At 45.3% G+C, this 17,529-nt stretch overlaps 1 protein-coding gene across 1 annotated transcript; it reads left to right on the top strand.

Annotated features, from left to right (window-relative positions):
* Window positions 1-1,617: 1,617 nt before the first annotated feature.
* On the top strand, window positions 1,618-17,262 carry LOC135367493 (uncharacterized). The gene is made up of 6 exons (XM_064600796.1): window positions 1,618-1,637; window positions 4,834-4,884; window positions 10,323-10,543; window positions 11,618-11,714; window positions 15,387-15,601; window positions 17,224-17,262. The coding sequence occupies exons 2-6, from the start codon at window positions 4,839-4,841 to the stop codon at window positions 17,260-17,262; spliced, it is 618 nt and encodes a 205-aa protein (XP_064456866.1). The 5' UTR covers window positions 1,618-1,637; window positions 4,834-4,838.
* Window positions 17,263-17,529: the final 267 nt, after the last annotated feature.

Genomic DNA, 17,529 nt, shown 5'->3' with positions numbered 1-17,529 from the left:
ACATCACACCTTGCGCAGCCCAATGCCCCCCTCCTCCACACACGCAAGAACGAAATTCTGGGCAAACCACTGAGTACGACCTCACGGTGAATTCGTGCTCAGATGAGCAAAGTCTAAATGTTGAGAGCGAGACGATTGCATAAGCCATTTGACGCCGTTCTCATTCCGTGCTCACATGAGATCGCACTGCACACCAGATACCGATACATGGACAAATAGCATACTTGGGGAATGCAATGCATTCTGGCCAGGTCCTACCTTGACGCCACAGCAAACGTCATCATATGCGCGTGACTGTAAAAACTGAGGCGTCCGTGATGGGCGGCCGAGTCGTTTATAAAAAAACGCGACTGCCGTTCAAGTGAAATATGGCAGTCGCCGATAAAGCCAGACAGCGGCGGCAATCGCAATTTTTCGGCTGCTCAGTTCATCAACTTAATGCAACACGGCCGAAGAAAAACGGTGACGCCTCTCGAGGGCGCCGCTGGGATATCCACCACCTAAGGCATATTCATTGAGAGCTTTACAAACACCACTCTGTCCGTGCTGCTAACGTTGGCAGTTCCTTCATTTTTCGAAGATATCGAAACGTCCCTCCTAGAATATATGCAGCCCCTTAGTAGAATACTAGCGCGTGACATTTATGCTTAAGCAACCAAAGAAAAGAACGAACTGAAGAAGAAGAAAAAAAGGATGAAAAGAAACACGCACAAATTAACCGGTTAATATCAACAAGATGACGAAAAATTTTCGGGAACAACCGAAACACGTTTATTTTGATGGTGATGATTGGAATGTTTCATCGCCGTGGTTGGGGGCTGTACGTCACCCATCGGGATATACTTCGAAGACATAATGTTGCGCCTCATATACATAAACAAAATTCTACACTGTCTAATTGTGGCAAAAAACATAGACTTCGTGCAGTTGACACGAAGCATCAGGGGATGAATACTTTTTTTTTCGACGCTTGTGCATACTGCCTAACCCCTCCATTTGTACTACAGCGAATAAATATCACGTGAGAATAGCACATTTTCGCAATCTTCGGGTTCATGTCAAAATATAGGACAGTAGATTTTTAACTATTCTCGCGCTGTGTTCGTTAACCATCGGGAGCAACTGAAATGAGATAGGGGCTCCTTACCTGTCACCATGTGCCGCGCCAACCTCACTCTCACTCGACGTCTCGTGTCGTATTTTGCTCGTTAAAGACACTTCAGTATTAAACATAGTTTTATTACCTTTCTTGAATTATGTTTACCTTGCTCACGCAAAAGGTAAAAGAAAGCAACAAAGCCTGCGCTGAAGCGCTCACATCCAGGCCGCGGTCTAATTACGATTTCGGAAACGCGCGTGTTCCCGGATTTTGACATACGTCTTCCTAGAAAGTTACGTTTTAACGGCCTTAAGTGAGTAAACAACATTCGCTACTTGTCACTTGTTTTACAGTGATCTATTCGCTTCTTCCTGACTGGGAATTACCTATCTATATAGCGCTAAGTCTTGAAGATTCTTGTGGCGCGTGCCATCCTGTAGATGTGCGTGGCAGTCAGTTGAGGAGACTTCTCACCACACACTGCAGTGAAAGACGTATTTGCTGAAAGACGTATATCAGAGTACTTCACAAGGATTTTGTAAGTAGCTTTGTTTTCTTTTTTTTTTTGGCTTGTATAAATCAATGGAAATTCTCACAAAATATTAGGAATCTAGTACCACGGGTTGTATGCCCGAGATATGACACAGCAAGACTTGCTGAGAAAAATTCATCGCAAGCACATTCGTGTGCGATTGCGGATGCTGTTTTTGCCAGCAATTGTGCGACTTATAAAAGCGTGTTGATTGTTTAGCATTCTGCTGCTCGCCGTCTGGTGGAGATAACAAGTTTCTCAGCGCATACAGCAGTGTTCGCGATGGATTTGGGCTAAAACATGACACTAGCACATTGGTGTTTTAGGCAACTTCGTCAATCAGGGTCGCATACGTGTTTCTACGAAGCGACACACGCTGTTCTTACATTGCGAAACTCTAGAATTGTATGCTTATATAATAACGATATTGCTATGTGCCGGACCAAGATCGGACCCCAAAGGTCCTAAAGTATACCACCAGTCCTATTGAGCGCGTCCGTATTGACGAGCACGTTTATTTTTTCAAGCGGAAGTTAACGTTAAGGTACGGTTAGGTTAAGGTAAGGTTAATGTACTCGTTACAAATAACTCGTTGCTGTAACTAAGTTCCTTTTTTTTGTAACTTATAACTAAACTCGCTACTTTTGCGCCGTGGTAACTTTCAGAGGAACTCGTTCCTTTTTCAGGTAACTTTGCCAAAGTAACTTAAGTTCCAAGTTACTTTTAACTCGCTTTTCACTCACGTCCACATATTTTTTTGTTTTCTCTCCGGTTCCTTCATGGTATTTTTTGCCATAAAACGTGATATTCAATCAATGACAATATATTATTCATGAACCGCTGCCATTGAAATGAAGCGGAGCCATTGTGCGCCCACCGGGAGTAAGATGCAAAGCGTTCGAATAGACCTCTACCAGAGAAACGTCATCATGACGTTGGTAGACAGACTGAAAACTGAAACAAATTGGAAGGAGAGGGCTGGGTTCCACGAACGGGCACTTGTCCGCTGCCTCCCATTGAAAGAAAAGCAGGATCGAGGGCCTTCGGGCGCGATCTTGTTCACCTCTAGCTTCGAGCGTTCTTCAATTCTACCAAATATGTGGCGCTGTCGAACATTATGACGTCATTTGTTTACAAACAGGTAGACCTCTATTGTTGGACATAAACGAAAACGATCTAAGCGTGTTGGACTACTCCTCAGGCAACTCAAGGTCTAACTCAACTGCTCACCCGCGCCGCACCTGCGTAATGCTATTTTGTGTCCGAAGTAACTTGGAAGTAGCTCGTTCTTTTTTTAAGTAACTCAGTAACTGCGAGTAACATTTCAGGCTGAAGAACTTCGTTATTAACTTAGTTACATTTTTCACACGTTAACTTACCTCGTAACGAGTTCTTTTTGACTGGTAACTTCCCAATCTATGGTTTCGCTATCAATATGGTTTCGCTGAATCATCGGGCCGGGCCACATAAAAACAGGAAGGCCCGCGCCGGACCAGACTATTTTTCGATGGGCCTGGGCCGAGTCCGGCCGTAGTAACCAACCACCCAAGCATACTATAGGGGTGATATCATTTCCGTAATCTATGGGAGCGGAACGCTATTCTTCAGGATTTTATGCAAAAACATACGTGAAAAGGCGTACTTACCTCTCTGTGAAAGCCTAGTCTCAGAGTCAACTGAACAAACAGGGATTTGCACCCAGCAGTAGCAAATAAAAAGACAGCGAAACCCATCAGATGCAGATGAGAGTTTGCAGAGGAAATCCGACTTCCCTGCTTGCCTATAGCGCAGGCTGTCTATTTACGGATCACGTATTGGTCCTCGTCGGCACGTGCTGCCACCCGTGATGTCAATGGGCGCGTTAAGCAGGCTCCCGAGCGCCATAACCCGGGTTTTCAGGGGAACATACCCTTGGTGTCTCTACTTAATGGCGTTTGTGAGCCTATCCGGAAGCCGAGCGCCAGAGCCGCTGAGCGCGCGCCGCCTATCGAGCTTTCTTTAGTCGTCTGCTTTTAGGTAAACATAGCAGTAGACCATAGCAGTCATCTATAGTCGTATAACTATTTACCGCCGACATCCGATGATTCCGGAAACACAAAGAGCATGGGCGGTTGCAACGTGTTCCAACGGTTGCGCCATTTCGAAAGGCAGTACACCGGAACATGCGTCACGCTCCGGAACTGGCCTCGCTCTTCCCCAGCGTTCCCAGGCTCCCCGGCTCCGAAGAAGGGGTGCGCAGGGTGCACCCGGGAACGTGCACCGGAAGTCACTTCGGAGGTGTTAAGTGATCCCCTGAAAGAGGGAATGTTCCCGGAGCACGAGCCTAACGCGCCCAATGCTGGCTTCGTCCGTTTTTCCGGTTGCAATTTTCTATGTGTCTATTACATCATTACATATTTTATATTATTGTCAAACACCTGTCTTTACAATGATCATTCATAGTGTAGGGCGAAGTGTCACTGCCGTCCCGTGCCGAACGGGATTTCCACTCCGCTGGCCGCCATGTTGAAAACAGTCTCGCAGAGAGAAACCTACTGCGCACGCTCGGAAGGCGGCCTCGCGATTCGTTCTCCGCTTGCGGGCTGCTGCGCGCGTCGGAAAAAGTTGAGCTCGGGCGAACTCCTTGCGTTCTGCTGCGGGAGGTCGCGCACGTACATATGCTCCATATGCACCAGTTGCAATTATTTCTTTCTTTCATTTGTTGTGCATGTGAATCTGTACATGCAGTCATCACTTACTTTTCGTCACTGGAAGCCTTTAGATGAATTACGTATATTATAGCTATATGTTCCGAATGACAGTATGCGTTGTGCACTGATGAGAGCTTATTTTGAGCACCATTTGTTCTGTAGCGTCTGTGAAGAGACGAGCGTCTTAGAGACAGCCATGCCTGGCGAAACTGTAACTTTTACGTCGGTGTGGCGGTTAGGAGACAGTAACCTCTATTTATAGGTGATCTGTGTAACGTTTATAGAGGGTATTACCCATAGGTTACAAGGTAACTTCTGAAATAGAGGGTAAAAATTTTGAAATTTTTACCCTTTACTAGAAGGTACCAGGTTTAGAGTGCAGCGCCCGCACGCATCCGCACGCAGCAGAACGCACTAGTGTGAACCATGCTTTAAGGTCGAGTCTATGCCAAATCCCATCCGCTCTTAATCGTCCACGTGTTCCAATAACCCTTGTTTCTGTCTTCTTCCAGCTGATATGAGGTACCTCCTTCTGCTACTTCTCCCTGTGGCGACAGTGCTAGGTAGGTACATCGCAAGCGCTGGGAATAAGCGACTGTAACGGAAGTGGGAATAAGCGATTGTACTGTCGACCTTCTTTTTTCCGCCACTTTCCTGCGTAAACGTCAGGATATTGGAGGATTCAGGTAAACGAAACTTGGGAGCACACTATTTCAAAGGGCATAAGAAGCTGTCAATTATCATTCGCGTAAAGTGTATTCAATAAATGTAACACTTTCGTAAATTTTTGTGAAAGATTTTGTTAACGTTTATCGATGACTTTACCTGGAGAAAAAATAATAATAACAATAAGAATCATCACTATTGTATCACTTGTTCGCCGTGCACTTTACAACTACTGTACATAAATATTATCTGACTATGAAATGCACAGTCGGGGGAGGGAAACTGCCAGAAGCGAACTTAGACCAATCTCGACATACAAATGCAAACACCGAACATGGACTAACCTAAGAATAGACTAACCAACATGCTGCTCCGTCGTGTCTACCCTGCTAAACCTAACGGCTGCTAGAACGTGACCTTCGTTCACAAAACGACTTGGACAGACATCGAATATCCGTGAATTTGAGTGGCCAAATATAGTGATGTCGCGTTTTTATACACTGCATACGGAGCAATCGAACACTCTGCTTGACTTTCCTTGTTTCGAGAATGTGCATTTCGAGATGAGGGATTTCGCAACCGCGAATATCGAGGTCCTTCCTCCCTACCAGGAATGCGGAGGCGGAGTGGCGCTCACGAGTTCAATGATTTTGGCGGCTCCCGAACTTCGACTAAGGGAGGGAGCAAGAGGCAACGTCTCCCTGCAAATATTTTGCACCCCTCCCCTCTTCCATTTCTCTCTTTCTCGTATTTCCTGCAATCCTCTCTCCTTATGATTTTGTGGTTTATGCCGAACACAGCTTAATTCTCTCATATCTGCAGCACTCACCCTACAAAAATATAGCATCTGGCTCATACATAAAATCTGTCATTCTAAACTATAGGAATCTATGCATATAGCGGTAACCGCATACGACGATTCGTCGACGGAAAAACAGCCAACTTCCCCACCGGTACGGCGACTCGACGGAGAAACGGCGGGACGAACCGCATGCACAGATTTCCACTGCGGCGGACGGTGGCGCCCTAGCGAGCGTTTCGTTACTCCGTTATAAATTAACTGATAAATATTTTGCTACACACAGAAAAGTTATAGAGCCACACAGAAGAAGTTCTTGCGGTCAAAGCATATTCGCGAAGTAAGCGCTACAAAAGCGCCCTCAGACAGCAGCGGGCGGGCGACAGCATGCTTCTCTGTTCCCAGGTTAGCCATACGGGCATCCGAAATGCCCGCCACTGGCCCGCCACGTCCGCTCGTGGAACGATAGCGCGTTCCTATTGGCTGCCGTCGAGCGGTCGCTTCCGCTCTTCGCCGGATTTTTCTGTCCACCGCTGTCGTCGAGAAATCGTTGAGGTTCCCTTTGCTCGCGTCGGCTCACTGAAAAACGGTGACGGTGGCCGGTTTTCGGTCGAGAATTCGTCGTATGCGGTTACCGCTTATGATTCGAACAACTTTGGCATTACAGTCAACGAGAAGAATTATGCCTTGCGAAGTCATGACATAGCGACATAGTAGAACATACTCTAGAAGAGGAAATACACCTATTACTGTGTACTGCCTATTATATTGCTATACTCCTAAAGCCATATGGCACCTGACTTGAGTTGCGCAGAAAGGTATTTACGGGCGTTTGGAAAACAACATACATAAATACAGACAAACAATATAGATAAACTTCTAGACTATGACTCAGTTGGGTATAACAAGTTTTATGTGCTATAGAAGCAACAACCGTGTGCTTTAGAGTATCTCGTAATTGTTCTTTATAGGTTTTCGTATTTGTTACATTCGTTTGCATAGCTTAGTTTTCTTGCTTTGAGCTCCCTTTTTCTGTCTCTTTCTTTTCTGTATCCTGTGTCTTGGATTATTGTATGGACTAAATGGGCTCCGGGACCTTGTCAGACTCATAGTCTTGACACAGTCGCGGTGTTGTTTCAGTGCCGTTATTCAGTAGTTGCAATGTACGAACTTCCCGAAGTGTTTACGCTGATTCGCAGCCTTGTGTCTCGCATAACATCCAGGTGTATTATGGATATAGATAAATAAAAGGGAGAACTGTCCTGTCAGATTCGAAACTACCGAAACTTTGGACACCCTCTGCTGAAGGAAGCCGCCTGTACAGCCGTCGCCGATGCATCCACTATTAAGCAGGTTCGGGCATCTGCTAGAGGACGGACAAGAAGAGTGGCATTGGCTAAGGCTTCCTTCGCGCACTCGAATACAGCTCTAGCCTAGATAGTGCAGATCAGGGGCCGGAGTCGGTCATCTTGGATAGGAGAGTGGACGTAAGTTGTCCGCCCAGTCAGGGACGAAGCAACGGCCCATGAACCGTCGGAACTTGTTTCGAGAAGTAGGTCAGGGAAACTGGGTCACGGCCTTTAGTTTCGTAAGAAGAGAGGTAATCTTTTGGGGTTTTCTTAAGCGCCAACCGCGTGAGGCGTTTTGCGAGCGGCAGGGCGTCGCGCTTTTCACAGCGACAAACGACGCTGGCAAAAAACGCTCGGAGCTCACCGCATGCAGCATTTCTACAACGGCGGATGGACAGCGTCTCATGCGAACGTTTCCGTAATCTCCTAGGGAAAACAACTCTACGTAACTTGATAAACACTTTATTGCAAGTGAAGAATCTCAAACACAGGTGCTTTTGAGTGATAACACAATATAACGAACAAGAACGTTGTGAATCCTGGTCACGCTATTCACAAGGTATCTGCTTCTTGTATTTAGACGGGGCGAACTCAGCATTCCGGTTGACATCAAGCTGTTGCACACATCTCCTTGTGTTTTGTATGTCGGACACTCACACAAGAATAGCGTTCTTAACATCGGCAACAAACTTCTGTTCTTCTACCGAACACCGTGGCCGAACATCAGTCTGAGCGATTCCGCGTGCGCCATCTATGGGGGCTCCCGAAAACTGGCGCGACCGGATGAACCTATCCCGAGGTTAATAACCTGATTGGCCACTTGCTCGTTTCGTCCCCGCCTCTTCCGTCGCCGAACCCTGAATTATCCATTCGCCTCGGACTTCGAGGGGAGCGTCGCGCGCCTATTGTTCCACGATGCCTTGGCTTGACGCTCGCCAAACGCCGCGGCAGGACGCTCGATAAACGCTGGAGAAACGCCTCATCCGGTTGGCGCTTTAGTCATCGGAGCTTTTCGGCTCGCCGTTTTCCGCAGTTGTTGTCACGCAGTGATTGTCACCGCAGTTCATAACAACATTCGTGAGTCTAACAAATTGAACTCATTCCCCTGCAGTGCGAACCACCGATCAGAACAAGTTGGCTGAAGTTGCTGCGGCTTCTTTTTGTTCTACGTTGTACGAAAGTATATGAACATACATATGTTGTCGCGGACGAGCCCGTCATTGTTCCGTACATCATACGTCTAATAACAATAATTCGTGACTTTACGTCTCGAGACAACGGTGTCAACATACGTGTGCGAGCAGGCATTGTCTGTGATGAACCTGAATAATACCCTAGCCACACTGCAAACTTAATGCATTAAACGGAATGGCCGTAACTTCACCTCCTAACCAACCATCATCCTGAATGACATCGTTCAACAAATCACAGGAGAAAATGATGTCAATCGAGATGAGGGTTGGCAAGGAGGTGGAGCTAGGGCCAATCCGTTTAATGCATTAAGATTGCCGTGTGGCTAGGGTATTAGTAAAAGTTACTCACATAACTCACAAACGAACAGGCAATCAGTGCCACACCATGTTGAGGCAGTACTTAAAAACAAGATATCCCAAGTTTCCTCATGACAGAGCAAATAAAAAGGAATGAACAACGCTAAGTAACCGAAATATATACGTATTATGTCGCTTCAAGCTCTGTGCCGTGTCACCTATATCAGAAACAGGCTACCCAAAAGCCGTGTAACACGTCCCGCGTAGCTCCTCCATGGCTCAATGCTGCCCGCTGACACGAATGAGTTCGGCACCCCTGTTCTAGAGCACCTACTTGCAGCAACACAAGGACGTATAGTAGCAGGCCGTCATACCTTCGACGAACCTACCTTACTCCCCGTTACGTATCGCCCACACCACACTTCTTTTCCTTCCGTGACTAAAACATCTAGAATGTAGCCCAGTTGCCGTGCAGCTGGACGGCAATAAGCATATGCTGCAATGACTGGCAGGACGTTTTGTACTTGCAACTAGTTGCTGAGGCTCAAATGGGTAGATAGTGTGGTTCTCAGTAAGCTTTTTTACACTTTTTTGTGTGTAAATGGCTTGTCCCATGGTGCACACCTTTTGGTGTTGCTTTTACACTCAAATTATGGGTGTTTTCTAATACACAATTTAGTTAAGTGTATTCCTAATAAAACACTCTTATAATGGGCGTTTAAAAACAAAAACACCCTTAAAAGGGGAGTATTCTATTGAAAACATTGCTGGGAAATATTTGCGCGCAAATAGCAGGCGAGACCAGTGGCCGAAACATACAGTTCGACGTTCTTAATTCTATGGCAAGCACCACCGTGAACACGGCAGACTACCAGCCGTGGTTCCATTTCTAGAACCTAAACCGGACCGCAGCGCGTCGCAGGCGCACCTCGTTAGCTTGGTAACACTGTGGGACCAACGTGAGTGCCGAGACTTGAAGAGACCTCGGGCACCCTCAGTAGACTATATTGGCGTGTCGGATGAATCACATACTGAAATACAATTTGTTGGGGCACGTTCGTTACATGTGGTGGGGCGGGAAACGTTCGTAACGGTGATGGAAATGCGTTTTTGCGATTGACACCCACGCTTGCAACGAGTTAAAGATACCACCTGAGTTCCTTACATCCTTCCCTGCCAAATACTGTGTTTGTAACTCAGGTTATCCTCTATAATGTGATTACTTGCTGAGCGGAGCTGCGGAACCAGCATATTTTTTCTTTCACGAAATAAAACGCCATTTTTAACACCATATTCCTAATTCAAATGGGGTGTAAAAATGGTGTATTAGACGATAAACACCTGTTTCCACACCCCACTTTACACCCTTAATGATCGACATAAAACGTGGTGTATGTCGATATTACACCTTTATTAATGCTTTTTTTGCACCCTTTGCGGAATAGAAAAAGGTGTTTTTAGAAGAATGCTCCATTTTTGAGCGAATAAAGGTGTAAAATGATTTGCTGTGTTCAGTAGCGTAATCAGACAAATATTTCTTGAGGAATTTTTGAGGACTTTTAAATGGGGGAGAAGGTTTCATCCTCGCTTGCTCTCTCCCGAATGCACTACCAAAGCTAATGTCTCGGGGGCTATGAAGCTCCGAAACCCACTTCTGGCTACGTAATTGATGTGGTTTCATCATCCGATCTGTGCAGCCTCTTTCGACACTTATGTCGGACGATCTCCTAGACCCTACCTCGATCACCAGTGGAAAGTATACAAACAATATTTTCACAAGAAATATCCACGCAAGCGGGATGACCTCTTACGAAGACTCGCGTGGGAGAAATCAGTGGAGATAATGTGCGAGCACAACCTGGAATATGACATCGGAAACGCTAGCTACGAACTGACCATCAATAGGTACTCCGATGCTGTAAGTATCATGACTTCATTATCCTGGTATATTTATAGCGCAGTGAAATCACTGCCGCGTATGAGGATCACAATAGTGTATTCGATCAACTGAGCTGAATGTATCAATACTTTAAAAAAAATGTTTTGTGCAATGTCCGTCTGTACTAGTTCCGGGACAGCGCTTGGATACAGCGTTCAACGTCCTTCTCACTTCAATGAGGAATTGTTATCTCGTAACTTTATGAGGCGTGTTCTCTCAGGTACATCTTTAGCGGCACTACAATACCAGGCAAAAGTGCACACATAACCAAGCGACAATCCGGTCCCAAACCTACAGCCCAGGGCCTTTGTCACATGCATTCCCATACGGTGTTTAGAGCCAGCGTACAAAATGTCTCGCGTAGGGCCATCGTATAATGTATAAATGCTACAGCAGCGACTCGGTGCCTTGACGTGTCAGTAGCTCATGGCTGTCCCACGCAATCAGCAGCAACACACAAGAATTGTTAATTCGAAAGAAACTTCGAGAACATATTTTGTCACACTGCAACATATTCCTCGCGTAGCATTGGATTATCTACATATCATTGTGCCGTCCAGGTTCGCTATAGCCAGCCAGAACTGTAATTTAAATCAAAATAAATCAAAAGACACAGGTTCGAATCCTCAGGTCAGCACTTTTTACCTGAGTTCCCCGAATTTGAACACAGGGTTCGTTATTCTTGTTTGTATCGAAGACTACGGCGCTGTGCTAGATTGATTCTCTACATGGCATTTCTAGGTAATTTGCAGTCGAATTTGACTCCCCTTTCAATATCCATCGACGGCTCATGACGCTCCTTAGAAGCATACAGATTTACACAGAGCTTTTTCTTAAATTATGCTTCCGTTGTATTCCTTGGTTTCATAGGAATGTCGCCAGCTATACTTGTATGGCCGTCGCTTAGAATGGTTTGCGCAATGATCTGTACAGCTCTTGTCTTCGCATATGCAGCAATGTCGTCGATCCTCGTGAAAGCGCACGAACCGCATATCAGTGAACGAATCCACTTTACATTTCGATCTACTGAAATATATGTGTGATGCCTTCTAGACGGAATCAGAACTGCGTCAGATTCACCAAGCGAATCTAGGGCGTCGGAAGCCACAAGCCAGGTGGTTGGTCACTGAAGAGGATACGCCATACAACGGTATATTCATACAGCAAACGCTAGTGATGTAATTTCAATCCAAACGAGGCCCAGGGCGAATACAAGGCGGTTGTTCACATGCATGTTCTGCAGCCGGGAGGGGGGGGGGGAAGGGTGATGGACGCAAACAAATTGGCATCGAGAATACCGAGCCAGCCATCCCGCGGCCACCCGTCATCAGGGAGGCCACTTGTTCACGATGGCCTGTGTAGATGGTCAAGTGCTCCTCCCGGCTGGTGCCGTAGCCACAGAGGGAACAATCATTTTCCGAGTCTTAAACGGGAACTAAAATGCAACAACAAATTGCTCTCAAATGAAAGTCCGTGTTTCAATTCGTGTAATGCAAGCAATACTAGTTCACACACTCTAAAAAATATAACTCCTTTTTGGGTGTAATTTGACGATACCCTAACTGACTCCCTTTTTGGTGTATATGTACGCCCTCTGGCAAAACTACACCCCTCAGAAAGGGTGTTCTCTGAAGACCTCTTTTGGTGTAATCTAGCGGTACCCCCCTAACAGACTCCCTTTTTGGTGTATGTCTACATCCCCATAGGCAAGACAACACCCTTCAGTAAGGGTGTGATGCCAAGGGCAACAGAAACACAACGGTTAAAATAACAGGCATATTCTTTATGCACTGCAATAAGAAGTACATAGTCACCGCAACCCCCCCCCCCCCCAATACAAAACATAAAAGTGTCCACCAACATGTCAACCAAGATGAAGGTATTACGGTGAGGCCAAGAGGAGTCCTGCCTCTGTAGTGAAAGAAAAAATGAAGTGTGAAATGCCTTAATCAAATTAAGGGCGAACTACAAATTACATGACAGTTACGCAGATGGCTGAGGCTAGAGAAGAATTAAGAGTATACACAAACACAGCCCTCGTCAACATGCAAGCAGCTCAAGATAGAAAGCAAGACAATCGATAAATGATGATGATGATTGGATTTGATTGGCGCAAAAGCAACTCAAGCTATACTACGCCAAAACCATGGTAATATTGTGACTAGTTAAAAATCAGATGATTATACTAAAATAACGTAGAAATTAAGAAGCACACAATCGTAGTGTAGTTAAAAGACCCATGTCTCAACAAAGCTGCAATCGGAAAAGGGTCAGCGAAGTGTCGGTAGCGAGACCCGAACCCATACGTCTCTGATTTCTGGTCAAGTGTATTACCAATTCTACCATTGTGACATCGCCAACACACAAACTTGCCAGGGCCTTGTTCAGAAGACGCGCACATCCATTGACTCAGCACATCTGACCGGAAATCAGAGGGTTGCGGCCTCGTGGTTTCATTGCCCGCTACCTCTTGCCTAGTTTTGGCACTTGCCAGCTGCTTTACTTGCTACCACAAATTGCACCAACTTCGATTGTTACGTATACCCCTTAACTTCGCCTAACGACCACATGTGGCGGTCACAAAACGACGCGCACTGTTCTCTGATCTAATCCGTGCATTTCACTTAGGGTTCAAACATAATCTCAAAATACCCGCTTCAAAGGCATCTCAATCAACCAGACAAGACAAAATACACCGACAACACTTACCAAACAGCACGCTGCAGCAAGACGCTCGGACAAGTTACTCGATCCGATGGGTACCGCGCATCTGTTGCTTGCATTCGTTCGAGACCCGGAACCATAATCCTTGCAGTGTCATACTAAACTCAGATGGTCAAATGACCTGTAGTTCACCAAACGACCTCCCCAAAGAACACGAAAACTACCACAACTAACTTCAACCGGCATAGCTGGAGAACACAGAGTAAACAGCACACTGTTGCCAGACATGTCATACCGAAGCATTAGAAATTTGATGGTCACTACACCCTTTTCACACCAATTCTCAAAATTACATCCTGCAGAGCGGGACATACACATATTACACTCATTTCAGACCAAAAACAGGGTGTATTCTTTTTCTTGAGGGTGTAATACGGGAGTAAAGCAATTGATACACCCCAATTACTCCCCAAATACACCTAAAAAGGAGTTTTATTTTTAGAGTGCAGACCGCTACGGTTAGAAGAAAAATACAAAGAAAACAGAGCCGTCTTTGGAGGCCAATAATTGGATCCCCAGGAGGCAAAAGTTAGCAGCATCCAAAAAGACAGCAGACCAAGCAAGCGCATTCCATCTGTATTTGCAATGTAATCGATCGTAGTGTTCTGTATAATTGAGGCATGATGCGCACTGCTGCAGTTCAATACCGATTAGCTGAATTCTAGTCCACAACAGTTCTCGCGAATGTTCCACTGACAACGTTTATCTTCGCCTCCTTTCGACAGCGACGTCAGTCCGCTCCGCAACGCGCTCTATGGTTTTCACCCGGGACTGCTCCATGGCGTGGCACGCGCAGCATGGACTAAATACACCGATACACGTGCTGCAGCGACGTTCACTGCTTAGCGCCGAAGCAAGAAAGAGTCCGGTATAATTTCGATTGTTGCTCCATTAATGGAATCGAAACTTTGAATTATGATTAATAATAATAACAACAATTGGGGGTTTACGTCGCGAGACAACTGGGATCAGATGAAAGCTCATCAGACGGCACCCCGTATTTAACGTCCCTCGTGGAAGACGGCGTGTCTAAGCAACTTGTACCCTGCCACCAAGTTGCTGGCGTCCTCGGGCTAGTTCGAACCCGCGACCTCGGGATCAGAAGGCGAACACGCTACCGACTGAGCCACGGAGGCCGGTTTTTGAATTATGATAACAAGTACGAAATTAGCATAGGGTGTAACCTAATTTGAAGTCATCTTGTTTTGGCATTTTAGTGTCCCTTTAATGCGTGCTGTACGATGCACGTATGCAAGGATGATGACCATCAAGTATGATATGCCTCTCAACGATGAAAAGTATATCGCAGATAGCGATGCGCTAGAAACTGCGGAAATATCCATGAAACTATGCACTGAAAATCTTAAAAATATGCAGCAAAAATCCTCAATATATGGAATGTCGTTTTTGCTAGGTAACCAATGTATTGCCGTCCCTTTAAAGAATAAGTGGGTATTTTATTAGGGATATAGCAGCACTCAATATTGCACTTATATTCGCAGGCCATTGGCGATACGGGTGCAATATGGAACAAATATGGGAAATAGCGTTACTACTACTGCGCATGCCCATAACGCAAACACAGCTCTTGCGTTTTACACGAGCTCGCTATCTATTGGAAACAGCGGGGCCACGCAAAGCCGGTTTTGAGGCTCCGCGTTGCTTTCGCGGCCGACGAAAAACTGCGTGAGCATTCCGTCGTCTGCTAAACGTCGCCAAGTAGTTCACAAGAAAACCGTGAGATTGGATTGTGATAGCATATATTTTGATTACGAAGAACAAATCACGCTTAGAAAAAGTGATTATTCTGTGTCTTCGATTTTGTTAGTATTTTTAATTTTTTTAAGTGTTCACTTCTAGCCGTAACGGCGTTGCAAGCGACGACACATGCCAGCAGCCTTTACTTCACGGAAGCTGTTTTCTATAGCCACTGTGCGGACAGCAATGTTGCGTCCGATATTGCGTTCACGTTTTGCGTTTGCGTTTCCAACAAACGCTATTCTAGGCCTCCCTAATATTGCGTGTGGTTTGTGTGTCTGCGTTGCATAGACTCAGACTTCGTTCACCATGGCTCACATACTAGTGTCCTTGGTTTTAGTTCCTGGAATTCTCGTCACGAGGCCGCCAACGAAATACCTTGACCGTCAGTGGAAGCTCTATAAGAAACTCTACGGCAAAACTTACCCGCCGAATGAGGATCGCTTGAGGAGGAAACTCTGGGAGAGGACCGTGGAGATAGTGTGCAGGCACAACCTCGACTACTACGTCGGGACTGCGAAAAACCTGATGTCGCTTACTGACTATGCGGATCTGGTAAGCAAACACAAGAAACAAATACACCTGTTACACGGGCAGCGTTCAATGATAATTGAAAGGAATGTCCATTGAACCGGAGCCGTGTATTAAAAGGGAGTCTGGCCGTTAATGATACCTGCCTATACCTGAAGGTGTACCCAGTTTTGAAGCAATCTAATCAGTGACACCTGGTAATAGGGGGCGCTATCGATCTTCGGGTCTTTACGATCTGTCCCCCTGTCCCAACATGGGCGATGCCGTTTTGGGCAGCAAGTGGATTGGATAGGATTGAAATGGATACTTCTTGCAGTTTGGAAAACTAGTGGGTTTCTGTGACAGTTTGATGAACGCCACCTAGACGAAAGAAGGCGCGTCGTGAATTGTCGTCTGCCATCCTTCGTTGTTTCACTGCCGGCAGAACCACCTGCTAATGCCCATCCTGTCGCTCTTACGATTTTTTAACATTACTAGTTGGAATAGAACAGACAATAATGTTTGTATCCATAAGATTTGGTAATTAAATTCAAAAGTGTACAGCACAGTGACTTTTTTCGTACTATAGCGTTGCGATCGCCGTGTTCACTGTAGGCCTAACAACTACGGGAAAGCGTATTATTTTCAGTTAGATATCAATAGTGGAGCATAATTTGAAACAGATTTTCGAGAAACTTGCAAGATGATGAACGTCTGCAGCTTAAGATCGGAGTAGTCTGTGAAGAAAATTTGTCACGAAATTCCCGCTTCACTGTGTTTCATTTATTCGCCGTTCTGTATGGCTGTCAGGTGTCATGGCAACTCCCGTGGTAAGAAACAAACCAATGTTGTGCGCGCGCAGCTGTGATTAACAGATTGAGCGTCTCTTGTGGGTTCCTCCCAATGGCCATACTCCTTCTTAATACACGGCTCTAGAGCACTGCACGGGCTTGAATTTACCGGCACGACCTGGTCCGTGCCCGACGCCACAGACGCTTACCAGATCATGTAGTGTATAACGGAACGCATATGCCGAAAATGACACTTGGGTATGCTATCCTAACTAAGCCCTTATTGAACTAAGCCTTGTGCATCTCACAAGAGTTATTTACACTGTCAAGCGTACCGCATGATTTTTTTGTCTCATAAATAAAGCTAATAAATCTGGCCGTCGTATTGCCTCTGAATACAAGGTGAACATGTGAATGGAGCCATGACAAACTATTTAGATGAGAAGTGAAATGACGAAAATGACAGGAACAGAGCATAAGTTTCACACACACTCGAAAAAAAAAAAAAACTCAAATCAGAAAAAATATGCATGCTCTTAAAAACAATCGAATTTCAGATCGCACTGATAAGTATCAGTAGGAGAACCGAGGCAAGTGACATACAACATACTTATGGACATCTTGAACCAGTCAAAGAAGCATACGCAACAATTACACCACACGCGTTAACTATATGTGACAATTTTGTTGTAAAAATTTAGTGTAGAATAGATATAACAGATAAATGAGAAAATTACAAGAATATGAAAATGTAAGCAGATGGAAATCATTGGGACGTTCAGGCTATACTTGGAATCTAGATTCCAAAAACGAAACCACTATATGCATATTTTGTAACTGTTGCCGGTCTTATTGTTCCATTATGCATTATTACAGCTACTGCAAAATTTTTGGGACGCGAATGACAAGGACTGAAGGGAGCACACAAACACAGCCGTCGTTAGCCCAACTTTCTGCGCTCATTACAGCTACATTATTATAATAATAATATTACGTAGTAAATATTATCTGGAACCCCAGTTGATGTTTCAATCTTCGGAAATTTCTGGAAATTCAAATTTGTTTTTTTTTAAATCAGATCCTGGCGTGTTATATTCCTAATCCCTCATTTAATTTCACAATTTTCTAATTTACTTTCACGAACACAATCCAATCTAATCTCGACGCTTAAACCTCCCACGT

The sequence above is a fragment of the Ornithodoros turicata genome, chromosome 8, assembly GCF_037126465.1.
Source record: "Ornithodoros turicata isolate Travis chromosome 8, ASM3712646v1, whole genome shotgun sequence".
In the NCBI taxonomy this organism is placed as follows: Eukaryota; Metazoa; Arthropoda; class Arachnida; order Ixodida; family Argasidae; genus Ornithodoros; species Ornithodoros turicata.
The sequence above is the reverse complement of the archived record's forward strand: the minus strand, read 5'-3'. Positions and strand labels throughout refer to the sequence as shown.

Excerpts from the sequence above, each read along its gene's own strand:
- LOC135367493 (XM_064600796.1), top strand. The coding sequence starts at position 4,839 with ATGAGGTACCTCCTTCTGCTACTTCTCCCTGTGGCGACAGTGCTAG. Across the intron at positions 10,544-11,617 it reads TCAATAGGTACTCCGATGCT|ACGGAATCAGAACTGCGTCA; the intron begins GTAAGTATCATG and ends GATGCCTTCTAG. Across the intron at positions 11,715-15,386 it reads AGAGGATACGCCATACAACG|TTCCTGGAATTCTCGTCACG; the intron begins GTATATTCATAC and ends CCTTGGTTTTAG.